This window comes from Hyaena hyaena, unplaced genomic scaffold, assembly GCF_003009895.1.
Source record: "Hyaena hyaena isolate Hyena2069 unplaced genomic scaffold, ASM300989v1 scaffold_215, whole genome shotgun sequence".
In the NCBI taxonomy this organism is placed as follows: Eukaryota; Metazoa; Chordata; class Mammalia; order Carnivora; family Hyaenidae; genus Hyaena; species Hyaena hyaena.
Genome location: NW_024080846.1, coordinates 518044 through 535256, shown reverse-complemented (window position 1 = coordinate 535256; position 17213 = coordinate 518044). Strand labels below are relative to the sequence as shown.

The 17213-nt window shown below is 38.3% G+C and overlaps 1 protein-coding gene across 1 annotated transcript in view; it reads left to right on the top strand.

Annotated features, from left to right (window-relative positions):
* ADAM9 (ADAM metallopeptidase domain 9) overlaps nucleotides 1–17213 on the top strand; it is a 141470-nt gene that overhangs the window by 11264 nt on the left and 112993 nt on the right. The window contains 2 exon segments of the mRNA XM_039242586.1: nucleotides 2906–2964; nucleotides 16285–16363. Coding sequence (XP_039098517.1) covers nucleotides 2906–2964; nucleotides 16285–16363 — 138 coding nt within the window.

Sequence of the window (17213 nt, the reverse complement as noted above, 5' to 3'; positions counted from 1 at the left end):
CTGAGCCGAAGTCGGATGCTCAACCGACTGAGGCACCCAGGCACCCCCAAAGTTATTTCTAATACTACTTTCTCCTATTATAAAGATCAGACAAAATATGTTTGGACTTCAAGTGATTTTACAAAGTCTTCAACTTTATAGAAACATAATTTAACTTTACTGTAATTTAACAGTAGCAGATAAGGAAGGTTATTATGTATGAATTGCTGATATATTCATAAATAGAAGACAGCTGGTACAATGTGTAGGGACTGGACCTTACAAAAAGAACACTGGAGTTGAGAGTTAGGAGATTTTTGGTTTAGCCCTCCCTCTGAGTACTACCACTAGGGTAGATCATTCATCTCCATTTATGCTCTGTAAGTAAGGAATAAATGATCCTACGATTTATAATTCTTACTTGTTTTTGTTTTGAACTGGACATACCGCCATTGGATTATGTTTTGCCTTAGAATAGAATTAATGTATACTTGGTTCATTATTTTTCTCCTCTTCTTCACTGTTTAGCACAGGGAATATGCACATAGATACTTGTGATCATAATAAATGTCATTCACATGCCCAGATAAATATTTGGATAAGTAGAAGCGCTGTTTGGGCACTGGGGATATGGCAGTGAATGAAAACAGACAAAATCCATGTTCTTAGGAGCTTGCATTTTAGTGGGGCTGGGGGGAGGAGACAAAAAACAAAGAACTAATGTAGATTGGTGCAGATTACTCAAGGTGGTGTGCACTTGAGAAAATTATAGCAGCAGGGTGGATAGCGAGTGCTGGAAGTAAGGGTATAGGTAGGGTAGAAGGGTTTGTGCTTTTTAATAGGGGAGGCTGGAAAAGCCTTACTGAGAAAGTGACCCCTGAGTAAAGACCAGAAGTAGGGGAATGAGCAATCCGGGCAGATATTTGGGAAGGAATATAGTATTACGAAACAATCCTCAGACTCTTCAGAATTTTTCTCAGATGACATGATGGTGTTGATTTTATATCATATGACTGACCAAGAGCAGAGAAGATAGAACAGCACATGCCAAAGCTATGATAATGGAAGGAACTTGGTATTTTTTTGTTCGTTCTTTCTTTTTCCTTCCTTCCTTCCTTCCTTCCTTCCTTCCTTCTTTCCTTCCTTCCTTCCTTCCTTCCTTCCTTCCTTCCTTCCTTCCGTTTTATTTTTAGTTTTCATCCTTTTCTTATTGAAGCATAATTGACATATAGTGTTATATTTGTGCCAGGTATGCAGTATAATGATTCAACAATTTATACATTACTCAGTGCTCACCACGTTAAGCTGTCACCAACAATGTTATTACCATCTTACTATATTTTCTATGTTGTACTTTTCATTTCCATTGTCTTGTCACCAGAAGTTTGTACCTAGGAGCTTGGTATTTTTGATGCCTAAGTTGAGATTGAGGTAGATCACAGGCTCACACTCAGATGTGGAAGTCGAGTGCCGGGATCTGTAAGTTGGTCTAGGCCTTAGAAGTCAGATGTTTATGAGCCCTAGAAGAGGGGATCATGCTGTTTGTTTCTTGGCAAAATGTTAATTCAGAGTCCAGAGACAGTAAGGAAAATAAGAGAACCCTTCTTTTTTTTTTTTTTTTACAAATAGTTTATTGTCAAATTGGTTTCCATATAACACCCAGTGCTCATCCCCACAAGTGCCCTCCTCCATGCCCATCTCCCCCCTCCCCCCCACATCCATCAGTCCTCAGTTTGTTTCTCAGCATTCAAGAGTCTCTCATGGTTTGCCTCTCTCCCTTTCCCCCACCATTTCCCCTCTTCTTCTCCCCCATGGTCCTCAGTTAAGTTCCTCCTAATCCTCCTATACGTGCAAACATATGATATTTGTCCTAGAGAACACTTCTAATAATACTATTTGTTGAGTCCCTCCATGACTTTCTCTTTTGTTAAAGAGTTAAGGCAAAGTGGAATCTCATGCTTCTAGTGATCATGTTAAATGCTTCTGACTAATGAAGTGGTGAGTTGCTGGGGAGGTTGTTTCAGAGTTGTTTGAGGTAGAGAATAGGATCCCATGAACTTCAGGATGTATAAGTACAAGTTATCTTATCTTAATTCATTGACTCTGAGATGCCGTCCACTGTAAAGTACACTATTGTTTGATATACCACTAATTAAGAAAGAAACAGAGTCCTACTGGTTTGACTGCTCTGCCTTTGTATGATGTAGCCTGATTTCAGAGATGTTCATTTGAGGGGAAAAAAGTATGATTTAGGATTGATGAAATGTAGTAAGCTCTGTGAAGACATAAAATCATAAAAGTATATGAATGTTATCTTTAGGATAATTAGAACTAGAGATGATCTCTTGAAACTAAGAAATTCATTTCACTTAAACAAAAGGAGGAATTACTTTATATTGTAGGTAATACATGGACAGACTTAATAGAAATAATCCCTGAAGTTACAACTGAATTATAAATGAATTTAGGAAGAGTTTAGATGGACATTGAGATGATTTCCCACAGTAGGTTTTATTAAAGGAAGGTAGGGATGATCAGAGTGTGTATGTATGTGTGTGTGTGTGTGTGTGTGTGTGTGTGTGTATGTGTATTTAAAGTTTATTTATTGTGTATGTGTGAGAGAGAGAGAATCCCACGCAGGCTCGTGCTGCCAGTGCAGAACCTGATGCGGGGCTCAATCCCACGAACCACGAGATCATGACCTGAGCCAAAATGAGGAGTTGGATGCATAACCAACTGAGCCAACTAGGTGCTCCAATCAGAGTATTTTATGAAGAACACTTATAAAGTTCTGCAAAACAATTTCAGTCAGTGCCAAATAATTTTAATTCAGGATAATTTCCAGTGTCTTATAAATTCCTGTGGTTGAAAAGTCATTTATAAGATGGTGTTTTATTGTTTTTTTTCTCCTTCTCTGTGCACTTAGGTATCTTATATCATTCAAGCTGAAGGAAAAGATCATATTATTCACTTGGAAAAGAACAAGTAAGAGATATAATTTACTTCGGCTGTTTGGTAATTCATTTAAAATACAGTATATTTTTTAAGAAAGTGTATTTTAAGTAGTATATTTAAATAGTATATTTAGCTAGATATTGTTTAGTAGATGGATTAAGAGGTGAGGATAACAGAAGTATCAATGTGGAAAAAGCCATGCTGTTTGGTGTTTCCATTGACATTAAGAGCAAGGGAAAATAAATTTAAAGGAAGCTGTATTTCAGAAGAAAACGTTAAATTGTGATAGCCCCAAGGAACGACTGAGCAGTGATAAAGAAGTTTTTAATAGCGATTATCAGACTGCTAGTGCTGCCATAACAAAATACCACAGACTTAAAAAAAAGGAAGCTTATTTTTTCACAGTTCTGGAGACCAGAAGTCCAATATCAAGGTGCCAGCTAGGCTGGTATCTGGCGAGGACTCTCCGCTTGAGTTGCAGATGGCCATCTTCTCATGCTGTGTTTACTTACATGGCCTCCTTGGTGTGGGGGGTGAGAGGTGGGGTAGGAGCAAGCTTTGTGGTGTCTCTTCTAATAGGGTGTCAGCAAGCTCTCTGGTGTCAGCTTAGGACCTCACCTTTTATAACCTTATTTAACCATGATTACTTCCTTCATGCCCCATTTTCAAATACAGCCACACTGGTGGGTAGGGTTTCAACATATGAATTTTTCTATGATGTGGGGGGAGGGACACAAACATGTAGAACACAGTAGTAGTTTCTCACTTCCCCCCTTTCTAAAAAAATTTTTTATTTAATTTTGAGAGAGAATGTGCACACAGGGGGAGGGATAGAGAGAGGGGAACGGAGGATCCAAAGCGTGCTCTGTGCTGACAGGCTGACAGCGGTGAGCCCAGTGCGGGGCTCAAACTCACAAACGTCCGAGATCATGATCTGAGCTAATGTTAGACACTCAAACAACTGAGCCACCCAGGTGCTTCTCACCTTCTCATTTTAATCCCTTCTCTGCATTTTGGTGTGTTTTCACCTTATCCCACCTTGGTAACCTGTGTTCTTTGCCTGCCTTTTTGAAATGACAAGTTTTTAAATGTGCTGAGTCACCCATCTTTCTTTCCTATGGCCTGTCTTCTCCCATCTTTCCGTTTTCTTATATACCAGAACTTCCAATATCTTCAGTGAGAGATCCTAGAAAAATATGCCACCTGATAGGCCCATTTACAATGAGGGATGAATGAAGGGATGCTAAGTGTTTCTAAGGAAGTGCTGCTCAGAACCTCGTCCTCTCCACAGTTCCTGAGAGTTTCTCAGGGATGCCAGTTCACAGGCCTAACCCTAGAATGAACCAGAATTTTGGGAGGTGTCATAGCAATGTGTGTTTTAACAGGTTTTCCAGATGATTTTTGTGCATCCTCAAGTTTGAGTAAGACTTTTTATCTAGAAGAGGATGTTCACCCAAAGGGTTTGAGTCTCCTTGGCAGAATTTCAGGCAGTGTGACAGATATTTTCAGACAGACTTTCTGAAGTCTTCTACTGTATTTGATGGATGTTAACATTTACTGAACTTTTTTTTTCATGTCCCAGGCACTATATTTGGTACTTTTAGGTATAGTATTTATTTAATTCTCACAAAACTCCTGAAGGATCTTGCTTGACTCCAATGTAGTGATGCCAGTATGTGTAAAAAAAAAAAAAATTAATAGGTCTAAATATTTTCTTCTTATCCTTCCTGTAGACGTAAATCAATTAAACCTATGTCAGTAAAATAATATAGTTGACTCTTGGTCAACATGGGTTTAAACTGATGAGTCAATTTGTACATAGATTCTTATCAATAAATATATGTACAGTACTGTAGATGTATTTTTTTCATCCTTATGATTTTCTTAATAACATTTTTGGCTTTTTTGTAAGAATACAGTATGTAATACATACAATGTGTAAAATATGTGTTAATTGACTGCTTATGTTATTGGTAAGGCTTCCAGTCAGTGACGGCTATCTATTAGTAGTTAAGTTTTTGGATATTTGACTGTGTGGGGTGTCAGCACCCCTAACTCCTGTGTTGTTCAAGGGTCCACTGTAGTTCCTTAGAGTTTTCATCTTCTAAAGCATTTTCATAACCTGGATCTCATTTATCATATTGTTACAACAACTTAATTCTCGAGCAGTGTTTACTGTCCTCATTTTATGTATAAGAATGCCAAGGTTCAGGAAGGTTACTTGTCTTGCTCAGTATCACAGTTTGTAATGGTTCAAGCTGGGGCACAAATCCAGGTCATTTGACTGGGTGTCTAGTGGTCCATATATATGTGCTGTGTCTGCTCCACATTTCTATGCTTCTTGATTTGGTGGCAAATGGTACTTTTCCAGGCATTAGTTTGAGTGTCTTTGAAAGGTGGTCATCAAAACTAGTGATCACTGATGAAAAAGAGGGTAGATAGCCTAGAATAAAATGGGTCAGACACATTCTCTGCAATAATGGGGAAATTATTTTCAGTGAAAGAGTGACTATTTGCTAGCAAATGCTTATTTTTTCCTTCCATTGCTTCTAGAATAGTGGTCTTAACTCTTTTGGGGTCATGAATCCCTTGAGAATTTGGTAAAAGCCATTGAACCCTTCTTGTGGAGGGGTTATGCATAGTCACTTACATGGAGTATTCGGCAGGAACTGAGGGTTATGGGAAAGAAGAGATCACATCTTTCTCTGCCTGTGTGGAACAAATTTAAAAATGAAATACAAGGGTAAGTTAAATAAGAGGTCACACATCACTTTTATTATTGATAAGGGCTGGGTTGGAGGATTTAGCTTAGAATGAAAGCCTGATGGACATACTAATCCTAAACCCCAGTATTAGGCAGATTTAGTTGTTTATGTGAATGCCACAGAGTGGCAAGTTTGCTTCTGGAGAGCATAGTGGAATTTGCTCCCACGGGTGCAAATGACTTCCAAGAGGCAGTGACTTCCAAGAGGAAGATAGGCAGAGCAAAGTGAACTATCTCGTTTAATCTTGAGGGGCGTGTGTGTGTGTGTGTGTGTGTGCGCGCGCGCGCGTGTGCGCTTGTGTGTTGGGGAGAGAGAGAAGGGGAGACAGTGCGGTGATGAATGGGGGTGACTAATCAAAAGGACTGAAGACTCCACAGGCTACTCCCAAGTTCATTCAAGTTCACTTTAATAAAGGTAAATGATACAGCGCATCAGGACAAAGAAAGTGCAGGTAATCAAGTGGTTTGAAAACTTCATGCAAAGCCCCCCTGGATCCTTTCTCAGTTGCACTGATGTGCTTTGTCTTCAGTTTACAAACCTCTGAGATAAGTGTGTAGCACCTTATTTTCATGGGATCCCAGGCATGGGTTAACACAAGGGGTCTTTTATACTTCTCTGGTCATATAGCCCAAGCCCAAGTCAGGCTGTGTAGCTCATTACTCTGCACGCAAACCATCAATCTCTCCATCTCTAAACAGTACAGGCAAGCTGGTCCTGGCTGCCTCCAGGGGGAGTTTAGAACTTTAAATGGCACATTATAAATCACCAACTAGCACATTGCCTCCCTTACTTGTCCATAATCCCTGGAGATAAGCATAGAGCTGCTCTAGTAGTGCTGCAAATGACACATTCTTTGCTTCACCAAACTTCAGTCAGGCTGCTGACCTTCTTCTAGATGTATTAGTGCACTTCCTTGTAAAATCCCATTTTAGCAAGAGCCCTGCTAAGTCAGTTTAGCAAGAACCACTGTCCCCCTTGCCCTTGATTTCTGATCACTCTGGATGTGTAGCCAGGTTCCTCATCCTTTACCACACCCAGGTGAGGTCTGATCACCCTGGACTGTCTTCAGCAAGAATCTCTTAGGTTGTGTTAGCTAGAACCCCCCATCACTCCTGAAGTTTCCTGTTAGTAATTTTCCACCCATTGACCCCTGCTACTCTGCCCTTGGCTATAAATCCCCACTTGTTCATGCTGTATTTGCAGTGGATCCTTATCTCTTTCCTCCACTGTGAAATCCCATTGTAGTGGTCCTTACACTCAGTGTAGTGGACTTGAATAAAGTCTGCGTTACTGACGTGGTTTGAGAGGCAATGGCTGAGAAAGAATTCTTGAGATGTTTTTGCTGCAAAAAGGTGTTTTTATTATAGCACAGGGACAGGGCCTGTGGGCAGAAAGAGCTGCATTATAAGTGTGAGGAGTGACTGATTATGTAAGATTTTCTATCCTCTGAAGGGGGTGGTGATTTTAGGGTCCCAGGAAATTGAGTCTATAGGTTTCTGAAGGTCTGGCTATTGATAAGATTGCTTTTTTCTTGTAAATCATTAAGATAGTTGCAAACTGATAGAGATTCATGTTCTGCATGGCTGTGATCTCTGTCAGTTCAGCATTTGTTTTTCCCCTTCCTCTGTTCTTGGGCAGCCAGGAGCCCTTGAAGAATGTCACACATATCCACATAGGGTGATTGCAGGGTATTAGCTTATGCTTTGCCCTCAGCTTGTCTTTTTGCTCCCTCATCATTATAGTCCAACAGCGTGACTGAAGGGGCGCCTGAGTGGCTCAATTGGCTGAGCGTTCGACTCTTGGTTTTGTCTCAGGTCATGATCTGGGGATTATTGAGTTTGAGTCCTGCATTGGGCTCTGTGTTGACAGTAAGGAGTCTGCTTGGGATTCTCTGTCTCTTCTCTCTGCCCCTCCTTCACTTATGCAAGAGTGCATGTGTGTACACGCTCACTCTCTCTTGCAAAAACAAACTGTTTTTAAAAAGTGTCATTGAGTATTTTTTTTTCTTTGGCAGTCATGGTGCCATGACTTAGGTAGGATCAGATTCATCATTGTACCCCCGGACCTCTCATGTAGGGCCTTAAGTATGTACCTTTGAAGCCTTTGTCTTTATTCCTGGCTAATTGATTGGGGATCTATTGGTGAGTCTGACTCCTGAACTATTGCTTTGGACAAATGTCATTTGAAGGTGTTAAGGACAGATTTTGATTTCTAAGATTTTGATCATACTCTTTGAAGCTGGGTTAGAGTCCCAGGCTTTTTTGCAAGGTACCTGCTGGGCTGGAGGCCTTCGTGGCTCCTTGTTCTGAATGGGGAGTGGGTTATTCCCTGACTCCCTGGGCTGGAAGACACTTCTTCCTGACTCTCTGTGAGGTCTCTCTTCTCTTCTAGTGCATCCCACTTCTCCCAGGGGAATTTCTCAGTCAACTGAAATTCCTTTTCTCAAACTCCTAATGACTTTCTTCTGGGCCTGCTTCCTTTCTTGTTGGCATGATTTTGCTAAGGGTAATTTGGAACTTTGTTGGCCATTTTGAGAAACTTGAGATCTCCCCAGATTGACTCCCAATACCTCTCCCTTCCCACTGCTGCTGCTCCTCCTTCCTTCTCTTACCACCTTCAGTCTTCCACTCTAGTTCCTTTGACTCCTTTGAGATGTTCCTCTTCATGCCCCTATCTTTTCCATCCCCCTCTCTCTCTACCCTGACTTTTCCCATCCCACTCCAGCCCTTCAGCTTTCTACAGCCATTGGAATTGTAGGTGCCTTGGCCTCCACTGGGACCTCTCAAGGGAGTCAGGTGCCCTGAGAGCGACTACCTGAGGCTCAGAAGAGAAACAAAAGACTGACAATAGAGCTGGATGATTTGCCCTCGCATGGGCTTTGGAAACATCCAGACAGCACTTAGATGTTTTCTAGTCACTCACCTAAAATTTAGCCCATAAGCCTTCATAAGATTACATTATCACAGCAAAAGAAAATCTTAAAAAGCCTTCACAGTTATTGGTAGGCAGGTCACCTTAATTAGGTCCATTTGCTAGAAACACAGTTTGGATGAAAATACAAAGTGGAGATAAACCAGTGAAATTGTATTACTGTTTTAGTGACTCACATCTGAAATTTTGGAATGGAAGCTATAGGATCTCTATTTGTATCTGTCTATGTATGTTTATATATGTATGTTATAGATGTGTGGTAGTTTTCTAACTCTGGATGGTATTACCAAATTAACGTATAAAATCCCTTAATGGAAGTCTATTCAAATTAGCTTGGAGACAAATGAACACTTATATAAATTAAGTTTTCTTCAAACCCAGAATTATAGAACCTAACCTGTCTTTTTTTCTTTTTTTTAATATTTTTATTTATTTCTAGGAGAGAGAGAGAGAGAAAGACAGCGTGAGCAGGGGAGGGTCAGAGAGAGAGGGAGATAGAGACTCTGAAACAGGCTCCAGGCTCTGTGCTGGCAGTCAGCACAGAGCCCGACGCGGGGCTCGAACCCACAAACCGCGAGATCATGACCTAAGCGAAAGTCAGACGCTTAACCGACTAAGCCACCCAGGCGCCCCTGTCTTTTTTTTTTTTTTTTAAATTTCATATGATCTGGGATGATCTTGGGTAAATAAAGGTAGCTTTGAAATTTTTGCTAAACTTATTGCTAAACTCTGACTACTTCAGAGTTGTCAGCATTAGATATATAATGCAGACACAAAGTTTTTTTCTATCTCCGTTAACTAGTCAGACAAATTTATGCCTACTAGATGTTTAAGGCTATAAACTATAAATCCAATGTGAAAACAAAATGTATAATAGAAAAGGAATTGTTTTGTGCATGTCAGGCACAGCAGTTAAAAAGAAAAAGAAAGAAGAATTATGAATAACTTTTTAGATTCCTTAGGGTGTTTGCCTCTGTGATTTTTTTTTTTTTTACTTGTTTGATCTGTCAACAGGAAAAATAACTTAATATGATGGACGGCTAGCTTTGTTTAGTTAATGTCTTATGAAATTTTCATGGGTAATTCAAGCATAATTGTTAAGATCAAGTAAATTAAATAGATACAAATGGGTTAAAAGATTATAAATGAAGTCTTCAGTGATCATTATGTTTTATGATAGTTCTTAAGAATAGTTTAAAAACCTTTTTCATAACTTTAAACATTAAAGCTATACTAAGTTAAAGATGGATATTTATTGACTAGATCATTTCCAGATTAGAGAAGATATTGAAACATTAATTGCTGAACATTAATTTTATTTACTTTTGGAATCTTGTTTTTAATATTGTATAGAAAAGCTAAATATATTTGGTTCTATAAGTAAGCATGATAAAGTTGTACTATGAAAAAGATACACGTCTCTAAAAATTATGAAGTGATATATTCTTAAACTTGCTATATTATGATAGTATGCTGAGTATGTGATAGTATGTGAGTTTGTAATTGCCTGCTTCCTACTTTTCACTGAAAATTTGAGTTTCAAATGGTTAAAAATATAATCCATATATGTAAATGAAACTACTAGGAATAGTAATAATAAAGAAAAAACTGTATGCAGGGAAAGTAAGATATAGTTTTGGTAAGGAAAGTTATGGAGGACACATTTTTGTTAAGGGAAAAAGAGAGTAATTTTGTTGGGAAAGTAGAAAAGACTGGCTGTTCCAGAAGGAGAAAGAAGAAAAGAGTAGGAGAAAAACTGAATGGATATAAGAAAAATTTTTTGTAAGATTTGTGGAAAAGGAACCTTGGAAAAGGAACCTTTCCTTTTCTGATCGAAGTTGGCCAAGGTTGGATGGATTTATTAAAAAATTAAAAAATTTTATCTTTGTGTTAATAGCACATGATATAAAAACATTATTTGGTTTCCTCTATGTGTTAAAACAAAGTCTTCTTTTGTTGTGCTCTTAATAAGAAAGTGTTAAAAAAAAAAAAGGTTGATTTTCTTTACCTTTTAAGTAATATGCCTGGGAAAACAAGATTTTGTGTTTCAAAATAATTTCCTGTGCTTCATATTATGTTGATCAGTTCTTAGATTATTGAAGAAAACCAGGTCTTCTTAATTGTAGGAGGCTAAGAATTTTTACAACCATGTAACTTTCTGTATTTACCCTTGATATCTTTTAATTGTGATTTTGGTTGAATGGATAACTAAGGAAGGATTGCTTTACAGTGACCTGTGATCTTTAGTCAAGTGATCAAACCTTCTGAGGTGACAGCTTCCCCAAATCAGATTCTAAGTGGAGTCTTTTTGACCTTTGACTAACTTTGAGATTTCCTAGACGACCCTTGGAAAATCTCATAGGTTTTGTCTCTTTCCTTATAAAAAGAGAGATGAATAATGAATTAGGTATATTTGATATGTTAAATTACATGGGAAACATTGTCAAATCAGTGATGATAAACTTTACATTACATGTATATAGATATGTTACTATTACAGGTTATTTCAGAAATTGTATGATATTCATAGAAATCTATCAATCCTGTCATTGTGGAATTATTACCTTAAATTGCTGTAAGTCACAGAAATAATGAAATGTCCTTGTCAATAGCATTATAATGAACTCTCATCAGATCTTTAACCACAACTATTTTTAAGTGTTTTGTCATTCACAGACAGTGACTATTATACTGTGATGCTTTTTATAATTAGCTACAGGTTAGAATGCTCTTTGATGGCATCACTTAAAAACTTTGAGATCTTTCCATTGGATTGAGTAAGAATGTCAGAACTAATGAAGAAACGGATGGATTCATAAAGACTGCTAACCCAGGATTAAGTAGAACAAGACTTAATTACATGGGCCTGAATGAACTGATGAGAATGATTATAGTTTTTTATGACTTTTTATTGAAACATTCCTGGTTCTTTAATGTTTTGGTTTCTAAATTTAAGGAAAACTTTTTTTAATTTTTAAAAATTTTATTTTTTTAATTTAAATCCAAGTAGTTAACATATAGTATAATAATGATTTCAGGAATAGAATTTAATGATTCTTCACCTACATGTAATACCCAGTGCTCATCCCAACAAGTGTCCTCCTTAATGCCCATCCCCCATTTAGCTCATCCCCCCCGCCCAGCATCCTGCTAGCAACCCTCAGTTTGTTCTCTGTATTTAAGTCTTTTATGGTTTGTTCCCCACTCTGTTTTTATATTATTTCTGCTTCCCTTATGTTCATTGTTTTGTTTTTTAAATTCCATTTATGAGTGAAATCATATATTTGTCTTTCTTTGACTAATATTGCTTAGCATAATACACTCCAGTTCCATCTATGTTGTTGCAAATGGCAAGGTCTCATTCTTTTTGATCACTAAGTAGTAGTCATTGTATGTATATGCCATATTTTCCTTATCCATTTGTCTGTCGATGAACATTTGGGCTCTTTCCATATGTTGGCTATGGTTGATAGTGCTGCTATATAAACATTGGGGTGCATGTGCCCCTTTGAATCAGCACTCCTTAATCCTTTGGATAAATACCTAGTAGTGCAACTGCTGGGTTTTAGGGTAGTTCTATTTTTAATTTTTGAAGAACCTCCATACTGTTTTCCAGAGTGGCTGCACCAGCTTGCTTTCCCACCAGCAGTGCAAAAGGATTCCTCTTTCTCTGCATCCTTACTAACATCTGTTGTTGCCCGAGTTGTTAATGTTAGCCATTCTGACAGGTGTGAGGTGGTATCTCATTGTGGTTTTGATTTGTATTTCTCTGATGATGAGTGATGTTGAGCATTTTTTCATGTGTCTGTTAGCCATTTGGATGTCTTCTTTGGAAAAGACATGTCTTTTACCAATTTCTTCCCTGGATTATTTGTTTTTTGGGTGTTGAGTTTGATAAGTTCTTTATAGATTTTGGATAATAACCCTTTATCTGATATTTCATTTGCATATATTTTCTCCCAGTCTGTCGGTTGCATTCAGTTTTGCTGATTGTTTCCTTCTCTGTGCAGAAACTTTTTATCTTGATGATGTCCCAATAATTCATTTTTGCTTTTGTTTCCCTTGCCTCTGGAGACACATGAAGTAAGAAGTTGCTGCAACAGAGGTTCGAAGAGGTTGTTGCCTGTTTCCTCTTCTAGGGTTTTGATGACTTCCTGTCTTATGTTTAGGTCTTTCATCCATTTTGAGTTTATTTTTGTATTCCGTGTAAGAAAGTGGTCCAGGTTCATTCGTCTGCCTTTCACTGTTCAGTTTTCCCAACACCATTAGCTGAAGAGACTGTCTTTTTTTCCATTGGATATTCTTTCCTGCTTTGTCAAAGATTACTTGGCCATACTTTTGTGGGTCTGTTTCTGGGTTCTATATTCTGTTCCATCGATCTGTGTGTCTGTTCTTATGTCAGTACCATATTGTCTTGATGATTATAGCTTTGTAATACAGCTTGAGGTCTGGAATTGTGATGCATCCTGCTTTGGTTTTCTTTTTCAGGGTTGCTTTGGCTATTTAGGGTCTTTTCTGGTTCCATGTAAATTTTAGGATTGTTTGTTATAGCCCTGTGAAGAATGCTGGTGTTATTTTGATAGGAATTGCAGGAAAACTTTTTCTCTTTGTATATAGAGTTGAAACATTGATCTTTTGTCCCTACCCAAGACCTTCAGAAATTAGAAGCTCTTAGAGAGTATTCTTATTTTCATGGCAGTATAGTTATTTGGGTAAGTTCAGTGAGAATCTGTGAAGTTGGAAACCTTAGTTATATTTTCAAGGCTTTGAATGGAATGTCATATTTGAGAATGATACATCAAATCAGATACAATCAGACAGCATTAAGGAGATAAGGTTGACTTTAAGGAGCCAATCCCTCCCCTCCCACACCTTGATAAAACCAGCCTGTACCTGGCCTCTTACAGGGTTTCCTATTTTACAGGTGAATAAAGGAAGGTAATTTCTGGCAGGTCTAGGAACCTCAGGGTATTCTGAAAACCTTAAGAAGAAAGGAATTCTGCATATATAAGATACCACAGGCAAAATCTGATGGCTTCCCAGCCCTGAGAGGCTTTTTAAAATAAATTTATTTATTTATTTATTATTTTAAAAATGTTTATTTTTCTTTATTTATTTGAGTGAGAGAGAGCAGCAGCAGCAGAGAGAGAGGGAGACAGAGGATCCAAAGTGGGCTCTGTGCTGTCAGCAGAAAGCCTGATGTGGAGCATGAGCTCAGGAACATGAGATCTCTAGCCTGAGCAGAAGTCAGATGCTTAACTGACTGAGCTGCTCAGGCGCCCCACCCTGGGAGGCTTTTAGAAGTCCAATCTGATTCCTTAAGAAATGTTTCAGGAAATCAAACTCAAACAAGGACCTAGGTGGCCAATCACTGTTTTTGCTGCACTTATGTAAATAATCAGGACAGGTCTAATGAGACTAGACTTACTTGGCACACAGATTAGTCTTACTTTGATTATCTTTGACAGAAATGAGGGTGACTGTAGAGAGAATGTTTTCATTTGTTTTAGTAGAAAACTCCAGTGTATCTTTGCCAGTTCTATCTTGCACATTTTGCCGGGTTTTTTTTTTTTTTTTTTTTTTTTACCAAATCTGAAATCTTCTAGTTTCCTCCAATATCTGGCTACCATTCTCCAAATTAACATTTTTGTTTTTCTCCCTCTCTCTGAGTTGGAATCATTGAGAATTAAAACTACCCTTTTCTTGAAGTTCTACAAGCTGAAGGTGAACAAATTGATAAAAATTTCAAAAAAAAATTTACCACAACAGTTCACATAAGGACAACTTTCCTGTCTCCTGCTGTATGGACCATTCAGAAAGTTCACCAGAACGCCTCATGCCATCACCACTTTCACTCAAATTTCCAACCAGGAAAATTTGTCGGATGGACCATGCCATCCTCTACCATCTAAACATGCTTCGAGAATTTCAAGTCTAACAACCTTGACTGCTCCCCTCTGGATTCAGAAACTGGGTTTCTAACTGTTAATCTTTATTTGTCTTTTATTTTCATAGCAACTGTCCTCATTAAATGCCTGGCTGCTAGCACCATCCAGCAAATGTCCTTTACTACCAAGTTCCAATAGATGATTCAGCTGGTCCTTAATGAACAAAAGGCATCCAGATTCTGTCTAGATTTATATTGTTCAGAGGAAAGAAGGATGTCTCTTCTTTTCTTTAAAAAAATTTTTTTTAATGTTTATTTATTTTTGAGAGAGAGAGAGACAGAGCATGAGCAGGGGAGGGGCAGAGAGAGAGGGAGACACAGAATCTGAAGCAGGCTCCAGGCCCCGAGCTGTCAGCCCAGAGCTTGATGCGGGGCTCAAACCCACAGACCATGAGATCATGACCTGAGCTGAAGTCAGGCACTCAATCAACTGAGCCACCCAGGTGTCCCTCTTCTTTTCTTGAACAAGAGGGGAGACTGACAAAAATTCTTTGGTTGACCAAACTTTAGTCAAGCTGTTGAACCTTCTCCTAAGCGCATCACCCATGCAATTCCTTATAAAATCTGGTTTTAGCAAGGACTACCCCTCTTCCCCCCAATTCAAATCTCTCTGGGCATGTGATCAGGTTCCTCATCCTTTACCACCCCCCGGGTGATTTCCTATCACCCTGGCCTGTCTTCTGTTAGATTAGTTTAACCAGACCAACTCTTACCACTGATATTTTCGGTTAGTTAATTTCCAATCCACTGACCTCTGCTCCTTGACTATAAATTCCCACTTGCCCATGCTGTATTTGGAGTTGATCCTTTATCTTTCACTGTAAAATCCCATTGTAGTGATTCCTATATATATATCACAGTGGAGCTGAATAAAGTCTGCCTTACCGTTTTTAACAAGTGTCACTGAATAGTTTTTTTCTTTTTTTTTAAATGTTTTTTTTAATGTTTTATTTATTTCTAGGAGAGAGAGAGAGAGAGACAGCGCGAGCAGGGGAGGGTCAGAGAGAGAGGGATTCACAGACTGAAACAGGCTCCAGGCTCTGAGCTGGCAGTCAGCACAGAGCCCGACGCGGGGCTCGAACCCACGAACCGCGAGATCATGACCTAAGCGAAAGTCAGACGCTCAACCGACTAAGCCACCCAGGCGCCCCTGAATAGTTTTTTTCTTTAACGAAGATAACCCTGTCTTTACACATAAGATTTACAGTGCTGAGCTCCCTTAACATGCAGGAAAGCTTCAGCAGTCAGCAGTAATTGTTTCCTCCAGCTGACACAGATTTTGCCTCTCTACTTACCAGGTTAAAGCAGTGAGTGCTTCTCATTTATATAGTACTTTTAGGAAAGAGTAAAAGCACTTATTTTTCTTATAGAAATATGATGTACTATATAATCTTATTTATACTTTTCCTATGAGATCTACCAGAAAAATTTAGAGACGTTACTGTTATTTTTTGCAGCCAGCATTTTATGACCATTAGAACACATAGGCAGCCTAGCATTCTTTATGAGGAAGCAATGCACGTGATTTCAGATGTGGATCTATTTATGCGCTTTTTGCTTTATAGTAGCTTCCTCTTTATATAATAATTTATAAGGCAAAAGTTTTTGTTCCTGTTTATCTGTTCTAGGAATATCGCCTTATGAGTTGTGTTCTTAGTTGTGTATAGATAAAGTAATTTTAAGTGATATGTTTTATTCCTCTTCCAGAGACCTTTTGCCCCAAGATTTTGTAGTTTATACCTACAACAAGGAAGGGGCTCTGATCTCTGACCATCCTGATGTACAGGTAACATATTTTCCTCTTGATCTTATAGTGGAATTTAACATAATTATAATTTTACTGTTGTGTTCAGGTACGCAAGACTATACATCACAGTCACCAAGGGCCACTCTTGACATTACAATGTATGGAGCTGTCCTGGGAAGGGGGTATGTGGTGGGTGTATTTACATGGACTGTAGTGTACTTTACACTTTTCCAGGTCCTCAAGTAGTCAAGCGTTTTTTTTTTTTTTTTAAGTCCAAGAAATAATCTTCTATTTATGGTAATCCTTATGGCTTATGAATGCTTGTTATATTTTAAAATCTAAAAAAATTTTTTTGCTGAAAGTTAATCTCTCTGAAAGCATGTGTTACTTATTAAACCATTTGATTTGCCGTTAGTACTTAGTAAAGAATGAACACTTGTGTGCTGTTTTATGTTCTAATTTTTTACTAATAGTTCTTTTCTAAAGAAATGTGGTCCTGTTTGCATCAGAGAACAGAGTATTTCTGAAGACATGACTGGCCAGGAATACTCGAAATAGTTGGTTGTTGCTGAATTTGGCTTTATGCATTATTAAATTAGAGCATAAACATTTTTCGTGTCATCCGTGAAAGCGTTTTACAGTCTTTTTTGGCAGTTAGCCATTCTATATTTTTTCTTTTGCATCAGTGTCCGTTGAAGTGTTTGTTTCCATTAAACATGTATTATTTCCCTGTCTGAGCTCTGTAATGTTTGGCTGAATTGAATTATTTATGTTAGTTATGCACTTTTGCAGGACACTTCACATAGATAGAAGGCAAACCCTTATTTTAGATTAATTTCACACTGTTTGGATGTAATCCTGGCTCTTTTTGTTGTTGTTGCTGGCTCTG